Source organism: Bacillus rossius, chromosome 2, assembly GCF_032445375.1.
Source record: "Bacillus rossius redtenbacheri isolate Brsri chromosome 2, Brsri_v3, whole genome shotgun sequence".
Lineage (NCBI taxonomy): Eukaryota > Metazoa > Arthropoda > Insecta > Phasmatodea > Bacillidae > Bacillus > Bacillus rossius.
The window spans coordinates 103,936,727-103,960,726 of record NC_086331.1 but is presented as its reverse complement, the minus strand read 5'-3'; the positions used below and the strand labels follow the sequence as shown (position 1 = coordinate 103,960,726).

The 24,000-nt window shown below is 36.2% G+C and overlaps 1 protein-coding gene across 1 annotated transcript in view; it reads left to right on the top strand.

The window, feature by feature from the left end:
- The window catches only part of LOC134528942 (NACHT and WD repeat domain-containing protein 2), a 122,263-nt gene extending 103,556 nt beyond the window's left edge, over positions 1–18,707 (top strand). The window contains exons 27-29 of the mRNA XM_063362610.1: positions 4,617–4,775; positions 10,915–11,104; positions 18,603–18,707. Of these exons, the coding sequence (XP_063218680.1) occupies positions 4,617–4,775; positions 10,915–11,104; positions 18,603–18,707 (454 nt within the window). The remainder of the gene's footprint in view (positions 1–4,616; positions 4,776–10,914; positions 11,105–18,602) is intronic.
- Positions 18,708–24,000: the final 5,293 nt, after the last annotated feature.

The window sequence follows — 24,000 nt, the reverse complement described above, 5'->3', positions numbered from 1 at the left end:
TGAATCTTGTCTCTGCAAGGCAATAACATGCACATCTTGAAACTATTGGAGAAAATTGTGGCATTTAAGAGAAACCTGCAGTTGTGGATAAGAAAAATTAATGAGGATGGTAGTCAAGATTTTTTTCTCGAAATTGCACAAATACACAGCCTCTAATGAGCTTGTTATCTCACAAGACTTGCTGTCCCTTTTCACAGAACACCTTTCGAAACTCACTGATTAGTTTGCAAAATACTTTGCAGAAGACAATATCAAAAAATTTGCATGGATCCAAGATCCTTTCCATGCTCAAGCTCCACCAGAATTCACTTAGCAAGAATAAGAGACTCTCACTGAACTCTCTTGCAACATCCTTAAAACAAAATTAACTTGTTCCCATTTAGTGGTATTTTGGAAGAGTGGTCAAAAATGAATATACGACTCCAAGTTCAAAAGCTATAAGGATTCTCATTCTCTTTGCAACATCCTATTTCTGCAAAACTGGATTTTCAGCTGTAGCTGTAATAAAGAGCAATTATCACTCAAAGATCAATGTGGAGCAAGAAATTAGAGTGGTAGTGTTTAACCATATTCCGCGCTTTGAAAAAATGTGTTGAGATCTTCAAGCTCACACATCACATTGATTAACTTCCCACAGAATTTTTTCATATTTTTCTGTAATAATAGCATATTCTTGTATGTCAATTCTAATATACACACCTATGTGAGCCTCAGATTGTAGTTCTTTTCATATCTGTTCCTAGTGTCATAAAAAAAAATCTTTATTATGTTTTTTGTCATTCTGCACATACTTTGACTAGGGCGCCACGAGAAAATACTAATCTGTAAGTGCGCCGCGAACTGAAAAAATTTGGCAAACCCTGCTCTAGGGGAATTGTGGGTCTCGGCCTTGTCTTTATTATCAATAGAAAAATAAAATTTTTGCTAGACCTTACCAAAAACTATTTATTTTATGATGATTTGATTAAAATTTTTGCAAAGAAGTGCTTTCGTATTGAACTTACGTATAAGTGATGCTGACAAAGTTTGATATTTTAAGAACTAAAATCATTGGTACAAGGCTTTCACGAAACACGTTAATGAGCGGCGCCCGTCTAGGCGAAGCTGATCACCACCACAATCATCGCATCTGAGGGGGATTCACATCCACTGCAGCAGGGACTTAACCTCCACTTGTGATGAATCAGTTATGTTATGTAGTAGTTAGTAATATTTTGTTGTAAGTTGTTTAAATAGAATTCTCAATTATTGTATGCACAGTAGTTTGTTAAAATTGTGTATGTTAGTAGTAAGTTTGTGAATTTTTTTTTTAGTAATATAAGTAAAGATGGTTTTATGCATTGCTTACACAAACACACTCAACCCACACCTTGCCACTGGGTTCTACATTAAAAGTTGGACAAATTTTATTCAGTGGTCCTGTGTTCACACAGCTACAAAGAACACAAACAGACGATTAAGTTCTCTACGCTACGACCAAAGACTACCTATATAGTATTTCCTTGCTCATTACTCAGTATAATTCTCTTTTTCCCCCAGAGCACTACGCCACAATCGGCATCTTAGTTGTCCTTCCACCTACAGAATTGCAATAAGAATATTATAAATATTATGTTTTAATAGGCTTACATTACGTCAAATTTTGTGCATATTTAAAACTCTGCTGAAATTATTCAAATTGGTAGAATAATTTTCCGGTACTTTCATGAGATATGATCCACCTACTGCATGAAATATTTTAAGAAAACTTAGTTTTTATGTAAAAGTAAAAATACATGGGGTCATAGCTGCCACACACATTAAAAGAAAAACTTCATAGACAAGTATTAGAATGTTTAGACTTACACGTATTGACGTCGTCCGGGCCTGCGGCCCCTTTGAGCCCGATATGACACCGCCAAACCACCGTCTCAGTTCAAACCTCCCGCTCGTGCGTGCGTGTGTGCGTGTGTTTCCAGCCCGGCAAGAGGGCGCTTAGATGCAGTGCGCCGCACCCCTAAATATGCTAATTAATATTGTAACCCTTTTTCTTTCATTCTTTTGCCCCAGTGTTTTGTTGCAGTTTAATCATGTGTTTCTTCAATTTAAATATTACATTAATTATAAAACTATAGACGTTGCCCGGGCGGACCCGAATAGGCACGGACTTGGACGAGGGTAGAAATGTTTTATAATAATTCTCAATAACTACGTAAACTTTAATGTATTTTAAATTGCCAGTAATTTTTATATATTTATCAATGTAATCTATTATTTACTTAACTTTTGCCGGGGCACGGAATCGCAGAATGTTGTAACGGTAATTGTGTTCGGCGCGAAGGGCGCCATGTTGCCACCTGCAAACCATGATCTCAGCCCAGTCGTTCTCTCCCGCCAGCCGAGGGCGGTCGTGTCGCTGCCTTGAGGCGACCACGTGCGTGGTCAGCCTCCTCTAAGCCGATTCGTGCCTCGGGCGTTTTCTCAGTTGTACCAGTGAAGGAACGTGTACGGATATAAATCGTGAGTAAAATAAATCAATTAACTGTGTTACGTGTCTTTGTGTTCGGGGGGCCACGTGGGACCCCAACCTGGTCGGCGGCGTGTGGGATGCCCTGAGAGCCCACTGCGTGTTAGAAGCGTGCCCGACGCTGAGAGCGGGCTTAGGTAGGGTCGAGAGCAGCGCATTTAATATCTAGAGGGCCAAGTATCTCGCCACACACGGGCCACGTAACGCCCTGGGTTAGAGTCTCCAGCCGGGTCCACGTGCCCACTCACGTGGTGGCGCCCACTATTTAGTACCGATAATTTCTCCGTAACACCGTACGCCCTCAGTATTAAACAGCTGTAGGTGCAAGTAAACGTATATTCAATGTATTCTACGTCAGCTCACTAACAGCGCTGCAGGCAGTGCTGCTAAAGCATCTGTTGTTTCCGGCAAGTAAATTGATGCACATGATATATAAATTTGTGATTCAAGGTGCTTTTGGTGTTAATGTTATTACAGTACAATGACAGGTGATGTGTAAGTTACGTGATCAAAAATTTATTTTCAACTGATAATTCAGTTTCTCGTTGTGTTAGGAGGTTACAGAATAATGTGTGTAATGTGTAATTGACGTATCCGTTGCCTTAAGGCCTTGCACGGTGTCACCATAGAAGTGCAAGTGGAACAAACATGGCTCCAAACAGAAAGGCAGTTACACCACTCTCTTCCTGATCATTACAATTTTCATTAATTATTCCTTTATTCCTTTGCATTAATTTCTGCTATTACTTTTCATTAACCTCTAATGACGTTATCATCTTTACTTTCCCTTCCAGCTGTAAATAAGTTTCACTTCAATATTCAGTTATTCAATTTGAACTGTCGGGATCGCCGCTTCGTTTGAATTACCCGCGTCAGCGCAAGTGATGCCACTTCGTCCCCTCCTTCCTTCCCCCTCCTAGTGTGTGCTTCCTTGCTCTTCGTTTCCCCTCCACCGTTCGGCGCATGCGCGCTGCGCCGCACCTATGCTATAAAACCAGTGGAAATTGAATAATTCGGTCTTGTTTGTCTTGTTTCGTCTAGCTTGTCTTGTCTCGTCTTAGTCTCTTTCGAGAGCTCGAGTAGCTAATACAGCATGTAGTCAGTTAGGCTTAAATTTGTACGACGTGCGCGTGTGACCTCGGGGGAAAGAGAATGTAAGTCTGGTTTGTTTGGAGTGAGGTGGTGGCCCTTGCCTTAATGTAAGCTTTTGTAATGTAAATTCTTGTTTGTTTTGTTTAAATTCCCTTTCGGCCGCCACCTAGAAAATTTACGTTTGAAATTAATTGAATAACTTAACTTCACTTTGCTTGTAACTGTTCTCCCCTGAGACGTCGGTGTACGTAAAACGTAATTTTAATGATTTGTTTCAGAATGTAACTTACCCATGTAACGCGCATTATGTAGTTTAAATTCCAACTTTTCGACTTTGTTGTAAAATATGCTGTTCTCTATGCGTCTACCTTGTGACGCCCCCTTTTGATGGCCCGTAATGGGACCGCGCAATGTTTCGCCGGCGTAACTTGTTAAACGTAAAACGTAAATAGAAATCTGTTCTTTCTCTTTTGTGGCCTTGATAATGGCATTCACTTGCAATTTCACTTGTGTGTATAATCAATGTGTTTGATTCTGGATATCTTTGTTGTTGTTGTTTCAGTATTCAATTTGGTTTTTTTTGGCCTAATTAAATAACGTATTTCATAACTGTTGATCTGTAAGCAAATACCCTTCCTCAATCCTTGCCATACTATGGCCTCCCACCCCGCCTCTGTGCTTATAGGCATTTCAAATTGAACAATTAAACTAAACAATAAATACACAATGGAGGTTCACAATTGTCACAAACATGGTGGCGAAAAACCTTCAAAGAATCTTACACTTGTCGGACTCTGTAATTTATACATTGCTACCCCCATCCCCTACTCCACTTCCCTCCTATGCCACTTAGCAATTTAAACTTTTTCGTTACCTCCTATTTCCGTTACCTACTCACTTTTCGTTACTCTGTGATACCGTCATCGCTCAACTTAACGTACCGACTGTAAAGAAGTTTCTCTTAGAAAAATTTTAAATGATAGTCTTGTGTAAAAACATTGTGATGAAATTTTTTCAGGGGTGGCCTGGAGCTTCTAGAACTGAAGAAGGGACATACAGTAAAAACATTCATTCCAAAGGTGGCAGAAGGTGTGTTTACTGTCATATGCATGTTCAACAAAACAAATGAATACGTCCTTTACTATCACAGCGGTAAAAAAACTCTGCGAATCTTCAGGTATTTACTAGAATACTAGTATCAATAATAATACTGATTTTAAAGTGAAATATTTATGTTTCTTGTTTTTATAAAGTCTTAAATAAATAAATTTGTCTCAAATACTCATTGAACCAATAACAGATGAACAGCAGCTTGAATGCAAGAGGCCTCAGATTTTTTCACATTGATGAAATGGCATTAAGACTCGATGGTTTTGTTTTAAATGTGTTGTTACAAATATTTCAAAAAATGTTTGGCCTTAAATATCCATAGATATATGGATTATAAGACTCTTGGAGGGACCTGGGTGGTCATGTACAAAATATTTTTGGCACTGTAACTATAAGAACAGAAAACACTTAACTGGTAGTAAAAATGCTCCCAAGAAAAACTAGCTGGTAATATTTACAACAATGCATGTTGATAAAAAACTTAAGTTAGTTTATATTTCATGTAGTTCTTATTACTATTGGTTGCGTATGTAGTTGTTATTTATTTTAGTTTTGTAATAGTAATTTACATAGGTTGTTTATTAACACTGAAATGCTGAAAAATGACTATCCAACATTCTTTTAAATAGTACATTACAAATATTGCACTAGGTTTATTGCAGAATAGAACGATTTTTGTGAAATTTTTTATTTCTATTCTCTAATAGTTAGAGATCTGTAAAATTTGCTGATTCATTTCACGATAGGATAGAGTCCAAATACTTTTGACATTATTTTGCTTCAGTGATTCACAGTTTATCTGAAGGACTCTGGGCCAATGAAAAATCTTTAACAGAAGAATTAGCGAATCACGATCATTCCAGTCAACAGGTGTTACGAGTCGGTAACCAATCAGCAGATGTAATTTGCACGAGTGCATAGAGTATCATGGAGTCTATCCTTTAGGGATTTGAAATCGCGAATTTTACAGGTCTCTACTAATAGTACATCTCAGTGGAAATTTTGTTTTGGATATTTGAAAGACAGTCCACCCTCTTGGTCTAGTGGCTACCATGTCTAGTTGGTGGGCCATGAAGCCCGGGTTCGATTCCCAGCCGGAGGGGATTTTTCACCTTCATCCCGCAGAAGGCAAAGGCAAACCACCGCATAATCATGCTGCCTCAGCAAGCATAGGGAAGTCACGGTTGTCCTCACCATGGCTTTGCCTGTGCTCATGACACAAAACACCATTACTATCTAAGGTTCGGTTTTACACGGAGAGTTGAATACAGAGAAACCCTGTATTTGTGTCCTCTGTAGTTACGTTTTTCCAGCAGTTAACAATACTTTTTTGAAGTCCCTTTTACCTGTCATTTAGGGGATTGGTGCACCAGCATCATAGTAAACAAAACAATATATTTGTTAATGCTTCAGCTGTTAGAAAATAAATGAAGCATACTGGTGTATAATTTAATTCTATTTTTTAATTTTTTAATCAAAGTTATTTTTAATCTCTGGTAATTTTTAATATTTAAGATTACGTCAAAAACTATAAAAATTTCAAGGCAGAACTTTTGTAGATAAATCTTCATACATGAGAGATATGATTAAAACCATCATTTTATCTGTGATCATTTTTAATTTAATGTATTTCCAATTTTAATTTTAATAAATAAGCTGTTGCAAATTACGTGATATTCATTTGAGAGTTAAAAGGTATTCACGTTTAATTTTTAATTTAAACGTTTTACAATTTGTCATATGAGAAATTAGTCTTTAGTGTATTGTCATCTGACCTCAGAGACAAACGTGTTATCAGATGTTTTAGCGAAGCATAATATCTGTGATAAGTGGCCAAGCATGCTGGACAATAGACGTGTGATATCTGGCCTGCTAGCTTATGTACGATCTGGCTGAGTATGTTTTAGTAATAAAATATAATTTATGGAACACAGAAGCTAATTTTCAGTGTATTCTGACAGGTGACTGTTCTTTACTCTGCACAAATTCCCTTAAATGTAATGCAGTTCTTTTTCTGATATTACATCATGAAATTTACTTTCTTTTCTCTATTCACATCTAGTGTACAACGTAAAAACTGGTGTTTATTTACGTAAAACTTGTTTGAGACGTTCTGGCACAATACAATTTCCCATCAGAATGATCAAATGTTTTGGTCCTGCCATTTTCACCTTAATTTTTATGATGTACGTTAATATTTCTCATGTTGAGTTTGCCCAAAAATGTGTTTCCATGTAAAAACTTTTTTTTTTTTTTTTTTTTTTTTTTTTTTAACAGTTGAAAACTTAATTAGAAAAATTATAAAAGTTCATTAGAAAATACGAAGTTGTCCCATGTGTAAGTTATTTTTCTGACACATTTTCTATTATCTATTCTGTCACTGCTGTGTTGCCCTTTTGAAATTAAGCGTGCGCTGGTTGGCATCCTGTTTGGTTAGGTTAATTCGTGTATAGAATACGCACACGTTGAGTACGGTACATAATTGATAGCTCACTGATTACATTCAACACGTGCAGTCTGTCTCGTGCAGAATAAACTATATTTGATAGTCTGCCCTCTTTCATGGTTAGCGTGTACTACAACGATAGTTCTATCTTGCGTTTGGGTCACTGTTTTTGTTGAAAGTTTATTTTAAGTTGATACAAAATTTTTTTTGGTAATATTTAGTTTCAAGTTATATGGGGTTAACTAAAATTAAGATTAAACAAAAATTACAGTATTTGTTTCATGTGTAAATTCTCTTTCCAAAATTTTTAAACATCTCAATTTTTTTGTACTTTATTTCTTTTAACCTTACAATAAAAGTAAGAATTAGTTTAACCAATGATAAATTTAAACATTTTTTTGGTGATGTATTTTGGGCATTATTTGAGAATTTAAGGTATACATTAAATTTGTACTATGTTAAGTTAAAATATTTTTTGAAGAAGGAATATGCACAGGAAATGAGGTACATATTAGATGAGTTTTAGAGTTTTCCCTCAGTTTACATATTCCTGCAATTTACACTTTTTTCTTTGTTTCCCCCGAAAAATGTAAATAAGAGGTTTTGCTGTATTTGAATTTATTTTCATTACTATTAATATTTTTTGAGGGCTTTTCCTGCAAATTTTTTTTGTGAACTCCCTTGTTGGATCACAAGCTGTAATTTTGTAAGACCCTGCCCTCCCCAGCTTTTATAAATATTTTTGAGAAGAATAAATATTATGTTTGTTAGTAAGGCAGGATATCAGCTGATAATATAGCTTCAAGATTATAGTGACCAAGTAGTATTATATTTTATCATTAGTAATATTCCGGTAATTAATATTGATATTAATATGTTTTATTTAGAAAAGTCATTTAGCTATATTTTTACTGTTTTTTACTGTGTTTTGTCATCGTCCCGGGCTATGCCCTTCTGAGCCCGATGTGCCACCAGCTCCCCCCTTACAAACTGCGAGCCCCCTCCTTGCACCACCACCCTCTACGACTGCCCGCCAAAGTGCGTGTGTGTGTGTGTGTGTGTGTGCGTGCGTGTGTCGGCTTGCGCCTACCGGTGTGACTTCAGTGCTTCGCTTCCGAAAGTTGCCGAGCGAGAACGAACAGGGAGTGAGTCGCGATTGCTGCTAGAGGAAGGAGCTTCACGCACCTGTCATCATTTTCGGAGCATTTTAGTGATACAGGGGGAAACGGGCCTCGCCACACACGGGCTACGTCACGGCCCTGAGAACAGAGTAGCCCGGTCCACATGCCCATTGTACATGTGGTGGCGCCCTAAGCTTCGACGGACACATAAACCCCCATTGCGGTAGCAGTTTGCTAGATTATTATTTGTTGAAATGCATTTATCAGTATTTAATTTAAATACTGTTTGTACAGCTTTGTTTTGCATTGTTATTTATTTACATGTTTTATTAATTTTATAGAACATTTTGTATTGTTTGAGTGAAAGAAAGGACGAGAGACAGGTGGCGCCGCCAAATTTTCCAGACTTCTTTTTGTATGCCGAGACTTTCTGGCAGTTTCTGTATGAATTCATATGATGGGAAGGTTGAACTCTGCATTTCCCACAGCGATTATCATTTGACTAGAGAGAGAGACAGTAAAACATGCACAGACTTGTGGAAGTTTTTCGGTAGTGAAATATGTTGCAATTGGCTGTGTTGTGAGAGGTGTGTTGTGATTGGTCAGTGAGATCACGCACCTGCCTCCTCCCTGCGTGGTGGTAAGCTGTTGCATCATCTCACCAGTTCTCTGCTTGATGTGGACTAAATAGGTCGCGTTTGGCAGTGGCTCACAACAAAAAATAATGTAGTAAGTGTGCACCGTGAATGAACTTTTTATTTTGGACATTTTAAATTAGAATTTTAGCTACCACAGTCATCGAAATTCAGCCCAAGATTGGCCATCCTAAGGACACCTTTGTCCTTGGCTCGTACCGTCTACGCCAATCGACTTCGGGACTTATTTGCAAGATGTAAAGTGTGTGTGAGAATTCTGAACAATTTGATATTATAAAAATTAAACATCCAGGTTTAGAGCAGGGATATATTAGTTAATGTTGCTATGGAGACCATGTGGACCTGTTGTGAACATTATTTAATGGTGGGTAGTGTTTTGTTTTTGTGAAAGAACTAAAAAAAAATAAGTCTTAGTAAATGTTCCACTCATTTTTTTTTTCAATAAAGACTGCCCAACTAAATTCGTAATTAACATTGAAATTCAAAACATCTGGAAGGAATTTTTTATGAACTTTTTAAGAAATGAATTAGTTATTTATTTTGAAGTGATTTGTGAATGTTGCAACTTGGTCATATTTTAGCCAGGCCAATCTAAGTTGTAATAAAGTTTTCATATCAGATATTTTCTCAATGTTATTTTCAAGCTTTAAAAGGTCAACCATTTGTTCATCTAAATTATGAACACTTGTGTGCCTTTTTACTGCTATTAGATAATATTTAGCAGTGGATCCACATTCTGGAAAGTCAGAGAAAAGTTAGGGAAGTTGGAATTGGTCAAGGGAAGTCTGGGAATTTACTTGACAGGGTGTCTACATTCTGGAAGTTCAGGGATAAGTACAGGAAGTTGGATTTGGTCAGGGAATGTCAGGGAATTTACTTTAAAACCAAGAAAAGTCATTAAAATGCCTCCGTGATTGTAATTTGAGAGGGAATTTCATGCTTTAGTATGCCATTGAACACTTTTTTTCCAGATGGTGTTTTAGTGCATAGTCTCACACATACTGTTAGATGGTGTATGGAAGGTTATGTTGAAGTAGTACAGCAATAGGGATAGTGGAGGCTGGATTGACATTATTTATTTGAGAAAATCACAAAATAGGTAATTTTTTTGAAAAAACATTTATCAGGGAAATTTGTAATTTTTATCATGGAAAAGTCAGACAAATTTTTCTACAGATATGTGTGGCCACCTGGCTTGAAAAACTGAAAAAGTCAAGGAAATTCTCTTGTGGTAGTAGTTTGAGGGGTAAATTTCATGCTCCAGTCTGCCATCTGACTGACTGAAAAAAATCTTTTTTTCATAGAGTGTTTCAGTGAATAGTCAAATGCACTTAAAATGACAAATGTGAGGTTCAGCTTGAATTTTAATTTTTCGTCACATAATACTAGGACAGCAACGGGAATAGTGGAGGCTGTATAGAAAAATTTGATTAAAGATTTCTGTGGATATCCTGTTTAGTTAACATCTTTTGAGAAAATTTGTGACTAAACATAAAATTCAAGAGAAGGAGAGGAATGAATTTATAAGAAAAGCTATTCAATATTAGTAATGAGAAGAAAAGGAAATAAGCTAACTCGGCAAATGGGACCGAGCCTTCATGCTATGTCTAAATAACTTCGTTCTCCTCTGAGTTATGTTAGAGATAGTAGATCAGAAAAAGTAAACAAGTGATGAACCTATAATATTGAATCTTCCATTAAAATTGTTCATAGGCCCACGTCGATTTTGAGAAATGTTTATTAAGTAAGTTCCAGTCAGCTTTCGTCATCCAAAAATCAAATACAAATTATTTTCTGTGTTTAAACTAGTTTGCACGTTTCATTGTTAGGTGTATACAATGAAGTAATTAAGGGAAATTTTTTTATTTACCTACATACTAAGAGAGAAAATTTGTAAACAAGCTGTTTTGTCTTAGTCTATAAAACTATGTTATTTATTTAGTAACATAATTATTGTAATTTTCTACAATTTACTTTTTCCAGAATGTCAGACACCAAGATGATTGCCAACTTTCGAGTGCAAGCAGAGCTAAGTGCTATTGAGAGTACAGAAGATGGAACAGGTTTGGTGCTGGGAACAGTTGATGGTTGTGTTTCAGTTCTAGCCATCATTGACCCAATGAAACCTTTCACGAAGAACTACTTGGAAAATTTACCCTCTAGGGACGAAGAGGTAAGGAACAAGTAATAGAAACACAGAATACTTGTTATGTTCAAACTGGCCCGGCAAGGCAGTCAAATTGTAACAAGTAAAAAAAAAACTCTTGAAAAAACTATTTATGTGCAGTAGGGTGCTGAATGGAAATGATGCTTTGAAATTTTAAAAGTTAGTTGATTTCTTGGTTTAAGTTGATGATTGAAAACCAAATAATTTCTTAGAATGTTTATTTTTGTTTATATTATTCATAAAAAAATTGATTCCCAAATTTCAAATACACACTTTCTAGATAATTCTTCACAAATTAGCACAGCTTATTGCTGGCCACCAGAAAATATACTATTTGTAACTAGAAAAACAAAACTGGAAATCCCATAGTCACACTAACTCACGGTACTACAGAAAACAAAACATTTCTCGGGGTGACAGCTGAGGTACACCATGAGCCTTTAATGCCAACGGCAGTGGTCAAAAAATTTCAAAAAGTTTCATTGAAAGAAGGGGTCATGATGACTGGGCTCAGTCCATGGTCATTAAATTGCCTCTTAAAACATATTATAAAAGATGTTGTGAGTCACCGACCACACGCAACCGTTACTGGATACCGTAAACAATGACTGATGAGGCTACGCAACTACCTACAACCACGCTGCACAGTGCGGCCGAAGGCCACATTATGCGGCCAAAAGTCGAAAAGTTAAGGGAACGATCTGAAATTTTGTATTAGGGGGTTTTTCGTGTCACTGATTACGAATCCGTTATCAGAATTAAAAAATTTAAATGGCAGAATATAATATGGCGATACAAAAAAATATTAAAATTAAACATAGTAATATACATATTAAGAGTTTTCAACCGTAATATAATATGCATAAATAGACTACATAAGATACACTGCTATTCTACGTTTACAATATATATATTCTATGTAAAAAATATATGACTTTGAAAAAAAAAATTACAAGAAAAAGTTTTCACTGTCATCATAATATACACATTAAGAGTTTTCAACTGTTATATAATATGCATAAATAGACTATATAAGATACACTGAAATACTACGTTAAAAAATATTTTCTATGTAAAAAAAACCTTTGAAAAAAATTATAGAAAAAATTTTCATTGTCATCGTAATATACACATTAAGAGTTTTCAACTGTAATATAATATGCATAAGTAGACTATATAAGATACACTGAAATTCTACGTTTACATAATATATTTTCCCTGTAAAAAAATAAGGCTGTGAAAAAAAATTAATTACAAGAAAAAGTTTTCATTGTCATCGTAAGAGTCGTAAGCCTCTACATCAGTACCTGACTCATCGGCCGAGCTACTTTCCACAATTTTTTGTTCATCTTCTTGAACATTTACAAATGGAGGTAAGAGTAAATTAATAGTTTCTGTTGACAAAGATTTCAGTGGTTTAACAGGCAACTTTCGACAACTGGATATGTATGGATCAGATGCGACTAAAAATCTTTTAAAAACATCCTCCATTGTTTTTTGACGATAATTTTTTCTTGAAAAATGTAAGCGATAAATTCCAAAAAATTTATTGCAGGCCTCCTGCGCATCTTCGGACATTTGACCGATAGGCAACACTGAATGTTGTATTATTTCTGGGCCATGAATTAAAAGTTTATGAACTAAAGTAGGCATGTAATACCAATCAATTGATTTTACGATTGTTTTAGCTAATTCCACGGAATACTTCCGAAAATTGTCCACATTAATATCATGACCACATGAAATGGCTTGCAATATAATATAAAACCGATGTATAATATCTTGATCAATTCCCGTTATTTGTGCAGATTTTTGATATTTTTCAAAGAAACGTCGAGCAGTGTTACCATCGTTTGAAGTTCCACTGCCGGCTTTCGGCTTGTCAACATTCAAGCCCATTTCGGTTTTAAAAGCTGCTTGTATATTTTTTTTCCTTCTTTCGACCGATTCTTTTTCTTCTTTTGAACGAGCCTGCCATTTTAGGATTTCCAATTTGTAAGACAAATGTAATAAGAATTCAAAGCACCGAATCCAACAATGTAAAGACGATAGACCAAATTTTAGTGATCTGTAACAATTTCCTGGTGTAACATTTTATCTATATCGTTAAAACTCTTCGATGTACAATTGCATAGATAACAACGCATTGCAGATTTTGTATCTGACAATGAATTGCATACTTTAGTATCTATCATTGTCAACGTCAAAATATATTTAACACAAACCTTTTCTCCGTTAATAGTAGTTTCGAATGGATTTAAATTTTTTATTTGCTCTTCTACATAATCAGTTGTTTTTTTTGTTAAATCCACTGATTCTTTTGCAAATTCAATTTTAATGGGTCGACAAAATCTTGGTGATGATGGTCTTAGATTTTTCCAGACTACAGTAGTTTCCTTTGTCAAGGTGTCTACGTGTACAAGTTGCAATGGGACATAAGATGTAAAAAAAACACTTTCATCACTACTACTATTTTCGTTGAGCTTTTGCTTATATTCACTGTGCCCTGAACTACCATCGTAGCCCCACTTACCAATTAGAGTTAAATTTTCGAGTATATTCTTTGATAAAGTTTGTATAACTTCCATTTGATTAAGAATAATGCGTTCAGTTGTGTGATTTAATAGAGGTTGCAATTTCACTTCTACTTCATTTTCAGTAATAAAAATCTCTGAAACTGGATAACATTTAGATTTTGCTTCCTGTAGCTGTTTATATGATGGAATCATCTTTGACTTTTTCTGCAAATGAGCATTTCGTAGCTGCTGATATTTACTCTGTGATAAACCAAGTTCTATAAATAATGATAAAGCTTCGTCATTTGTGAAAGGTAGATTAGTATTTGCGGAGTCCAAAGATCTTCTATACTGTGTAGCTTTAGTAGGACTACCTTCTGAGATATCGCGCACCACTTTTGCAAAATCACTTTTTCCTTCGGACCTCAATTTACTTGTTGCTGAATAAATGAGTGCTTCAGTCGATATTTTTGCTCGTAAATCTTCTGTTTTCCTGCGTTTACTTCGTGCAGATGACTCTGAAAAACTGAGTTGTGGCCGACCTGAATTAAGCTTCTTTTCATCAGATTTTTCTTCTTCTAAATCTTTGCTTTTTTTCTTTAGTTCAACAGATTTCTGTAGCCAATCATGATTTTTTTTCTTGAAAATATCCTCTGTTCTGCTACTTGCATTCCATCTTGTTTTCATCTTGAACACCAAATCTGATATCGTCCCTTTCTCGTCATCTGATAAAAGGTATTCTGAATCTTGTTCTTCGGACAAAAATTTTTCAGTTCTAGCATAAATATTTTTCATGTCATCTTTTAAAATATTTTTTATGACATTAAAAAAGTGCAGTCTCGTAAAGCCACATTGAGTCGAAGTGCTAAAACCTAAAAAAAAAAACAAAAAACAAATAGAAGTGTTATATGATAGTCATGGAACATATGTGAATAACGTACCTCAGATGAAATTAATAACTTAAAAATTTATACAACAAATCATAATCCAATATTTTAAGTTAATTGATATTTAATTACATTCACTTTGTAGAAGCGATTATCTTGCTGTGTCAGTAATCCCCTGTTCACTGCATATATCTCCTCCCCCTCTTTCTTTCTCACTCTATACCTATTCTTTTTGCTTTCTATATTATATTATCTATACTAATATATAAAGCTGTAGACATGTTTACCTTTGTTAGGTTATAACTAATTAACAATACAACTATACTTGAATTATAAGCTAATTTTAAGTTTAATTTGCCATCATAATATCGAGATATATGTAAAATAATAATTAGTAAATAAAATATAATTAATAACAGTAGAAAAATCAATAACTCTCATTTGTTTGCTTGATTTGTTGTTTTTTACATTAAAGATTTGTTCGTTTTTTCCCCTCTAAAATTTAACCAAAAAAATAGATGTTTGATAAAAGTGTAAATTGATTGGTATAAAAATTTTATTGAAAATATGCCGATAAAGTAAAAAAAAAAATCCATTGCGAAGCCGTGAGATATAAGCTAATACAGGTATATTTCTGTCTGTTTTCTCTAAATGTTTTTATTTGTATGATTTATTTCTTTCATTTATTATTATAAAACTTGAACCAAATGTCCTACTTCATTTATGAAAAAAAATGCATACAAATTCAATAGGCAGGTAAAGGCAGCTGAATTTTGTTTCATTCAGTAAATAATACTTTTATGTATAACCTCCAATAAAAATTAAAACAGCATTTTACGGCAATCTATTACTTTTTTTATCTAACAATTCAAAATTTCTTAATAAAAAAAATAATAAACCTGCACTTATATTTATATTTCTTATAATTTTCTATTTAACAGTTGAATACTAGAATTTTTTCTACACATTTGACTAACCTTCAGATGTTGATTCCATTTTGTTCCGCTTGATTTGCTTTATCTCAAAAACTTTCACACACACATAAAGAAAGCGTCCACTGCCCCTCTGTATCCACCACAACGTAGCGCTCGGACGAAGGCCACATTCCGACTGGCATTGTGGAGGGGATTTTGGGAAAGGGTCGTTTCTGGGAACGGTTTCCGTTTCTTAGGGGATCCCTTTAGCCAACACAATGATGAAAAAAACCCTAACTAGAAACTTTTTTTTCTACTTTTGGCCGCATATTGGGCCATCGGCCGCACTGTGCGCTGGGTAGTCGCAGCCATGTTACCTCACTGACCAATTACAACAGAGCTCTTACAATCCAAGGACACAATACCATATAAAATACTTTACCCTTGCATTGAGGCATTTCTGTAAAAAACTAAACATACAAAACCCAAAGTCTTTTCTCATTGGCTGGCACAAAACCCTGATAAATTTACCATTTCACCGTGGGGACTAACACTTGCTGATTTTGGCATCATAAAAAATACATACGGAAAGCACCAGAACATCTCGGCAGCTGATAAACTGTCTGTTTGCCGGCACCAGAGAGTAGCACATCTGTCCTAACTTTACCAAAACACTATATAAAGTTCGAGAAACTGACGTCAACCGGGCCTGCGCCCCAGAAGCCTGGTCAGCCTCCGATCAACTTCCCGCACTGGCAGTCGCACCGTCACGAGTATGTAGTCGTGTGTATGTGTTTCAATAGAGACGTCCCCCTAAATTTGTAATAATTATATTGTATAGCTTTTTATTTTTTCCCCATTTATTTGTGTTGCCACTGACGGGCGGGAGGGTTTTTGTTTTGTTTAGAATGTAAGTTTTAGTGTGTAAGATAAAGACGTTGCCGGGCGGACTCGAGCCGACCCGAACATGAACGAAGTCAACATGTATTTAAATTTAAGTAATTAACAACTCTATGTTAAATAGTAAAAGAGCCGTGGGAGAGCATGTCTTAATTTTAGGAGTGTTCTTGTATTTCTATAAGTAAGATTGCAAGGCATTTAATCGGAGGGGCGTAACGGTAATCTGGCAAGGCGGGAGGGCGCCATGTTGTTCCGAGGGAGCCCTTCGCTCGGTCAGTTCCACGCCGCCAACGACAGAGGTAAGATGCTGCCTTCCGCACCCGGGGACTTCACTCTTTGTTCGCTGACCATTAATTCCGTTTATGCTTAATTACTTCAAATCTCTTTCACGTTATCCCCGGGGCTTGCCTCGGTCGGGGGACTGTTTAACTTAATCACTTTTTAACTCTTAACGAGACTTTTAACGTTCTTAAGTAATTGCTTGTGCAGGCCACGTGCGTGGGCCTTATTCCAGTGTTCCGATTACGTGCCTTGGATCTTGGAAACGCACCCTCTTGAGGCCTTGTATGGGAGTACGCGCACGTATTAAACATCTTAATTATAATTGTCTTCTTGTATTTTTTCTGCACCGACCACGTGGCGACCTGTACCTCGTGAGCAGGCGTGTGGGACGCCTGGAGAGCCCACTATTACTTGTTAAAACATAAGCGTGCCCGACGCTGAGAGCGGGCCAGGTCTGAGTGTACTACGGGAGGTAACCGAGGGTCTAGTCTTGCCTCACATGGGCGACGTCACGCCCTGAGACGGATGATAGCCGGGTCCACGTGCCCTTCCATGAGGTGGCGCCCATTACCAATCGACACCGTAGCGACCCTCTCGAAACCCGAATTGCAAAAAACATATTGGAAGTTTTTAAACGAACACAGATGTAAAATATAGGTATAAAAACAATATTGAAGGTAAATAAAATACTTAAAAATTCACTAAATAAATACTAACCTAGCAAACAAAATAATATCCATAAAAATTTAGTTAAAAAGGTTTTTCTTAATAAAAAAAATTAAACATCACAGATGATTATAAAATATTAAAAACAATGAAACACAAATATAAAAACTAGGTCACCACAACCTTGAAGGCACTCAAACAAAATGACAACGGTGCACGTTACGCATTCTTCTCCGAGGTGCTAATTAGGATTGACAATGACAAAAACGTACTCATGAGGTTAGTTTTCAGTGACGAGGCCACATTCCACACAAATGGCAAAGTGAATAGCCACAATGTGTACTTTTGGAGAACAGAAAATCCTCATGTCACCATCAAGCATGAGGGAGATGCCCTGAAAGTGAATGTGTTCTGTGCCATGTTGAGGGAGAAAATTTAAGGGTCTTCTTTTTCATTGAAAAAACTCACAGGTCATTCCTACCTCGCCATGCTTACCTTGTGGATTCTGCCTCAATTGGGAGACGATTCAAACAACTTAATCTTCCAACAAGATGGTGCACCGCCTCACTTCCACTTGGCTACGGAACACCTAAACACACATCTCCCTGGGAGATGGTTTAGTCATGCAAGTGTCAACAATGCAGTGTGGGACAGATGGCCACCGCCATCATCAGACTTTTCTTCATGCAATTTCTTTCTGTGGGGTTATGTCAAAGATAAAGTGATTTTGCCACCTCTGCCGCTATCTTTTCCGTGTCTGAGACAGGGAATCACAGTGGAAGTTGAGTCCATCGCCGCCAACTCATTGCAGAAAGTGTGGGACGAGTTTGAATACCGCTCGATGTTTGCTGCGTAACTCGAGGAGTGCATATTGAGTCACTGTAACTTGTTAAAAAAACTTTGAGAGATTCTCTTTTGACTAAAAAAAGTTTTTAAGTAAAGGAAAATCAGAGAGTCCACCTTTCTCAGTTGTAATTAAAATTTTATCAATCGGTTAGATATAAAATTATAGATATTATGGCTACCAAAAATAAAAAAAAGTTACACTACTTTTTCGCTGGCAGGAGTGTGTGGGAGAAACTTCATAACTCCACTAGCTTGAGCTCTGTGTTGGACCAAGCCAAACCTCTCAAGCCTACTTTATTAATGACAAATTAGAAGCATGAGGCTGGCTTGAATTTCACATTATATTGAAAAATTTTTTGATTTCATCCTTATTGTTACTAAACATTATTTATTAATTACTTTAGAATTTAGTAATTTTTACTAAGCTACAGATAAATCATAGTATAAATTAATAATAAAGTATGCTGTATTGATCTTATTTTGTTTATTGCAGTGGAAGAAAAAGGTGGAGAAACTTAAAGCAAATACAAGATTCAAAGCTGCTGCAGCCATCGCAAAACTTTCAGCGCAGTTTTGTAACAGTGAAGATGAAAATTAATAATGAATCATTTTTCCTGCAATATATTTTTTTATTATTTTTTTGCTTCTTTCAGTAAGAAGTTTTTTTGTAAATTCTGAATTCCAAATAGCAGCCATTGTTAAATACCCTCTCTAAGAGCATTGTTATAACCATGAAGAAAACTATATCTGTTAACACTATTAACATATGTTAATAAATTGCATTTAAAAACAACCATTTTGGAGCTCTTTGTCAGTCATCTGTGTGTGGTCATCTGTGTTGTTTAGGATGTTTGAAAATGACCTTAATGATATATTTAATTTCAAAGCACTTTTACGTAGACTTTCTTGTGAAAAAATGGGACCAGGGCAAATTCCTTGGTGGAAGTCCATTACCATCACTTCTTTTCTTTTAAAAGCTGCTTTTATAATAATATTTTGGCTGAACTTCGTTAACACTGCCTGTGAGACGTTTTGCAATTGCAGTCACCTTTTGTATCAAAATGGTATGAAATTTATATTTACTCATTGCCCGGTTGTTGAAACATAGTAACGTATCAACCTTCCTTAACTACACATTTTTCAAACAGCCATTGTGTATTATCATGAATGTTTGGGGCATACCATTGGCACTCTTATCTCTCCTCCTACTATTATTATTGTAATTGGTGTCCAGTAGGCATTTGCGAAGCTTCGACTAAGCGAATCAATTGAGGCTCTTTTTAATATTGTTTTGACTTTGCCAGGAAATTTGCTATTTGTTTTATTTGAAGCTTTGGTCATGATGCAAAGCTTTGCACCTGATATGAAGCTACACATTTGTTGCAAAGCTTTAAAACATTGAAAGCCTAAGATTACTCATAAAAGTATATTTTTTTGTTTGTATTGCCGTCACCCGCGGTCTCGTGATCGAGACCCGGGGCGGTCCTAGTGGTTTTCATTGGCTCTTAAGGAAATCTCCGGCGGGCGCCAGGTTAATTCGAGGATTAACCGAGGTGGTCGTGGGTTTTTGCCCCTGCGTGTTCCACTAGGATCGGCGGCTGTTGATGGTGAAAGGGAGTCCCTGCTTTTAATACGCACTGGCCCTAAACAGTGTAAAGGACTGTTTCCTAAGTGTTCAGGGGGCGTCTACGAAATAAAGAAAACGGTATTTAGGTGCTGGTTTTTAATCCCGCATCTCACAAAGTGTGGATGGGCACAAGTTACACAATTACACTTGACAAATACGCTGACACTACACACACTCGCACTGAATAATTAATTACGTGTTACGTTGCGGCACTTGCAAATAAGATCCCTACATGGGTTTGAGGTTCGTCGAAGAGTTTGAGTGGATTAACGGCCACTCCCGTGATGAACTGGAACTAGCTTCGTGCCCGGGCTCACCTGTGTGTCGCGGGCCCACGAAGGTAATATTAAGAGACAAGTATTTAAGTTTGTAGTTGGCAGGCGTATGCTCGACGAATTATATTAAGTTCTGTTCGCGGCAGTCGGCCCGGACCGTAAAGTGACTGTGTCGCGAACCGTCGTTGCGCGACGAGCAAAAATTAACGCGGCCGGGTTAAGCCCTGCACCGGAAAAGGACACGGGGGCACGCGGGGAGAGGAAAAAGAGGTTTTAATGAATTATGATATTTACCAGTATGAAGAATCAGGAGTACAAAAGTTGAAGTCTCCCCGCGGGATCACACGTCCGCCCCGGCCCGTGAGTAAAACTCTACTGCCGCTTTGTGCCGGCTTGGGAGGGGGGGAAGCGTCATGACGCGCCGACTTTCTAATGTGCCGTTATTCCAAATTTATAATTATAGTTAGACATTATTATTTCTAGAACCCTCGTAACTTAATGACATCTGTCTGAATTAGGTGGCGGAAGGCCTATAATAATAATACATAATAAAATTGAGATTAATAATATTTGAAAATCAAAAGTCAAGCTGGAGACTGTCTGTCACTTGTTGACTACTCCAGTGGCTATTTGCAGGTGAAAACAGGGAGGTGAATTAGGTTGATTTATGCTGTGGTTAATTAATGGCGGAAGGCCGCAAGGGATGTTCCGGACGTTTATTATTTGCGGTTTCCCACGGGGAAAACAGCTGCACCCCTACGACGCACTTTCACTCTTAAGGGTTGTTTTGTTAATTAAAAATCACTTAATTACTCCCAGTAATTAATGATGTAAAAGAACTGTTTGGCGGAGTTGTCATATGGGCGTAATCTGTTTAAACACTCACCGACGTCGACGGCTCGCTTGACTCACGTGACCTGGACTAGGGTTGCGTTCCGTTAGCGGGGTTTAATACTGGCGGGTGGAGGCCGGGCTTTATGGCCTTCGGACGGACGACAGTATGTGTTTTGCTTGAATGAAGTTGGTTCTTAAAAATAGTCAAAAGAGGGCACTCCGTTTGCTTTTATGAATGTTCAATATTAATTAGTATAACGTTATTTTATCATTTTCATTGAATGATGCTATACATAAAGCCCTGTTGGTTAATCACTTAATCAGATAAAACATTATAAATGATAAACAATTATTATTTAATTTATTTCAATCCTTTATTTAATGAAATAAGTGTAATACAGCTTCGCTGAGAACAACATTCGCAATTTGATTCAACTTCACCAATATTTTAAACATTCGATCTGATGTTTTCTTAGCATCAAAAAGCTAGTATTTTCACAGGCCTAGTGTCCAGTTCCTTGATGTGCAGGTGGTCATAAGCCAGTTGCAGGTGTTTGCCCCGCCTCTAAAGAAAAGGGTGACAGCACTCTGATGACAGAAACATCCTGCACCCTCTGGTGACTGGTGGCGGTGGTTCGTTTTTCCTGATTGCTCTGATGTTGCCTGACGTAGGTTCTTTCCACCCTCTCCTACCCCTGATCACCCAGTGTCTCCTTCAGTCCCGCAAATGTTTCTCCTGCAGCTGGGCGCACATTGTTTGCAACAAAACTTTTGGTGACAAAGTCTTTTCTTCCAAACAAAACAGAGATGTCTGATATATAAAATAACACATTGCAGACCAACCACCTCAGGCTGTTTCACAAAAGATAAAAAAATGATTGTTGAATGTGCATACCTTTGTCATGTTCAGTGGAGAGTGAAATAATGTTCAGTAAAACTCTGTTAAGATGTTTTTCAAGGGACTGTTTTCAATAAACTTCTTAGCTGGGAAAATTTTTTATCTTTCACAGTTAACTATAAGTATATATGTAAAAATTGACTAATTGTAACATTTTCTCATGAAAATGGGGCCCTAAACGTATATAACAAGAAAACTTTTCTATTTCTTATTGAAAAAGGAATTCTAACTTGCATATATGTTGAATGAAAAAGTTCACATTGAGGTTGAAACATTTGAAAATGTATCTAAAATTGAGTTTATACATTGAATGCATATTCTAAAAAAAAATTTTTAATCCTACTCTTAGTTTACGTAATATTACTAGTAAATAAATATTACCAAACAAAAACTATATTTGATATTTTGTATGACTTTAAATAAACCGGAAACAAAAATAAGATAATGACCCGAATGGGAGATGGATCTTACATAGTGTACAGATAATTTTTATTTTATGAACGTAATACACACTGACCAATGAAATTATCAAATATAGTGTACTGACACAGATAGAGTGCACGTGCTGTATGGGCTAGCTATTGATATCAATATTTGACTTTGTGCTCACTCCATAACCAAGCATCAACCTAACCAGAAAAAATGCCAACCAGCACTGACTACATTTTAATACACCCTACACAGCAGTGGCGGAACAGATTGAGGTTGTAACGTTTAAAAATGTGTACGAAAGAGAATTTACACATTGAACAAATACATATTATTGTTTGTTAAATAAGTAAACTTTAATTTATAAATCAAAATGGATTTAAAATTAAAAAATTGGTTGTCTGTAAAGTCGGTTTACGGACAATAGTTTAACGTGACGTCATAACAAAACATTGATGAAATGATTGCATACTTTTATGATAAAATTGAATAATTTTTATTGAATTATCACTATTTTGTGTGGATACAAAGAAGGAGTGAAATGAAATCTAAAATTTAATTGATAAATTTACTTTTATTTGCACTCATTAATTCAAATATTTTATTACTTTAACGAAGAGATTATTTTAACTATAACTTTTATACATGTTTGCTATTTAACTTCAAGATCGTCGAAAATGTTTTACGCTTTTTCGCAATTACACATTTAACGACGAAGTTTGTTCGTCGTGAAATTAAACGTAGAATTTAATAAAAATGCCCTTGCAGTTAATAAAAAAGTATTAGTAAGTTTAAGAAAGAATTTCGGCTTTAATCTCCAACCCAGACGCTCGTGGTGCGCTGGGGCCGAGATTAAAATTCGTCGAGAATATATTACGTTTTTATGTCTACCAGTGCTCAAAATGATATGCAATTGTGGCCCCGGGCACGAAATTTTATTTATAATTTATTAATAATAACGCCCCTCGCGATAAACAAAGGAAAATATATATTAACAAGTGCCTGGTTGCTGCGGAAGTGGATAGATAGCGCGATTTGTTCGGTTCGCGTCCGTCACCGTAGATGGCAGCACCGTAGGGGAATAATATTATTTCGTTTTTATAATACGATTTTATAACAAATACGCATCCCAAATACACCAAACTTAATTATAATGTGTTACAATATTTTTGAAAACATTGTGCAAAAGATCCCGGGTGTAATTTGAATTATTATGTGTAACTGTAAAACACCATTGTTCGTACAAAAACGTATTTGAAAATTCAACATTACTTTTAAATAACCGTACCGATTGTGCTGAAAATCGGTGGACGATCGTTAAAGTACATAATATTAATAATTCAAACGACGAAAACATGATTGAAAAGTCAAATCGATGGTTGTTCCAATCGAGTGGAAGAGAGATGGCGGCGCAAGCGTACAATGAGCGTAACAGGACACATCGTAGTGGGACAATGTGTGTTACGGGACACTTTTTCGTGCGTGCAGCCGGCGTTCATCGATTTATTAGACGTTGTCATGTCAAAAAAAAAATTGTTTTATAAGGGAAACAAAGTTTTTGATATACATTTTACATGGGAAATAATAATGCACATCTAATGGAGAAATATGTCAGTAATGAAACATAAACAAAATTGTATTGGGGGAAAATGTTTTAAATGAGTTTATATCCAGTCAATAAAAAAATAATTTTTAAAGTAAAATTTTTTAAAGTTATGTTGAACAACATGACAAAGCTAACATGTTACACTGTAACATGAACCACACTTAGTTCAGTTTGCAAATGCTCAGAGACTGGAGTTTATCTAGAGGGGTTGCCTTAGAGGTA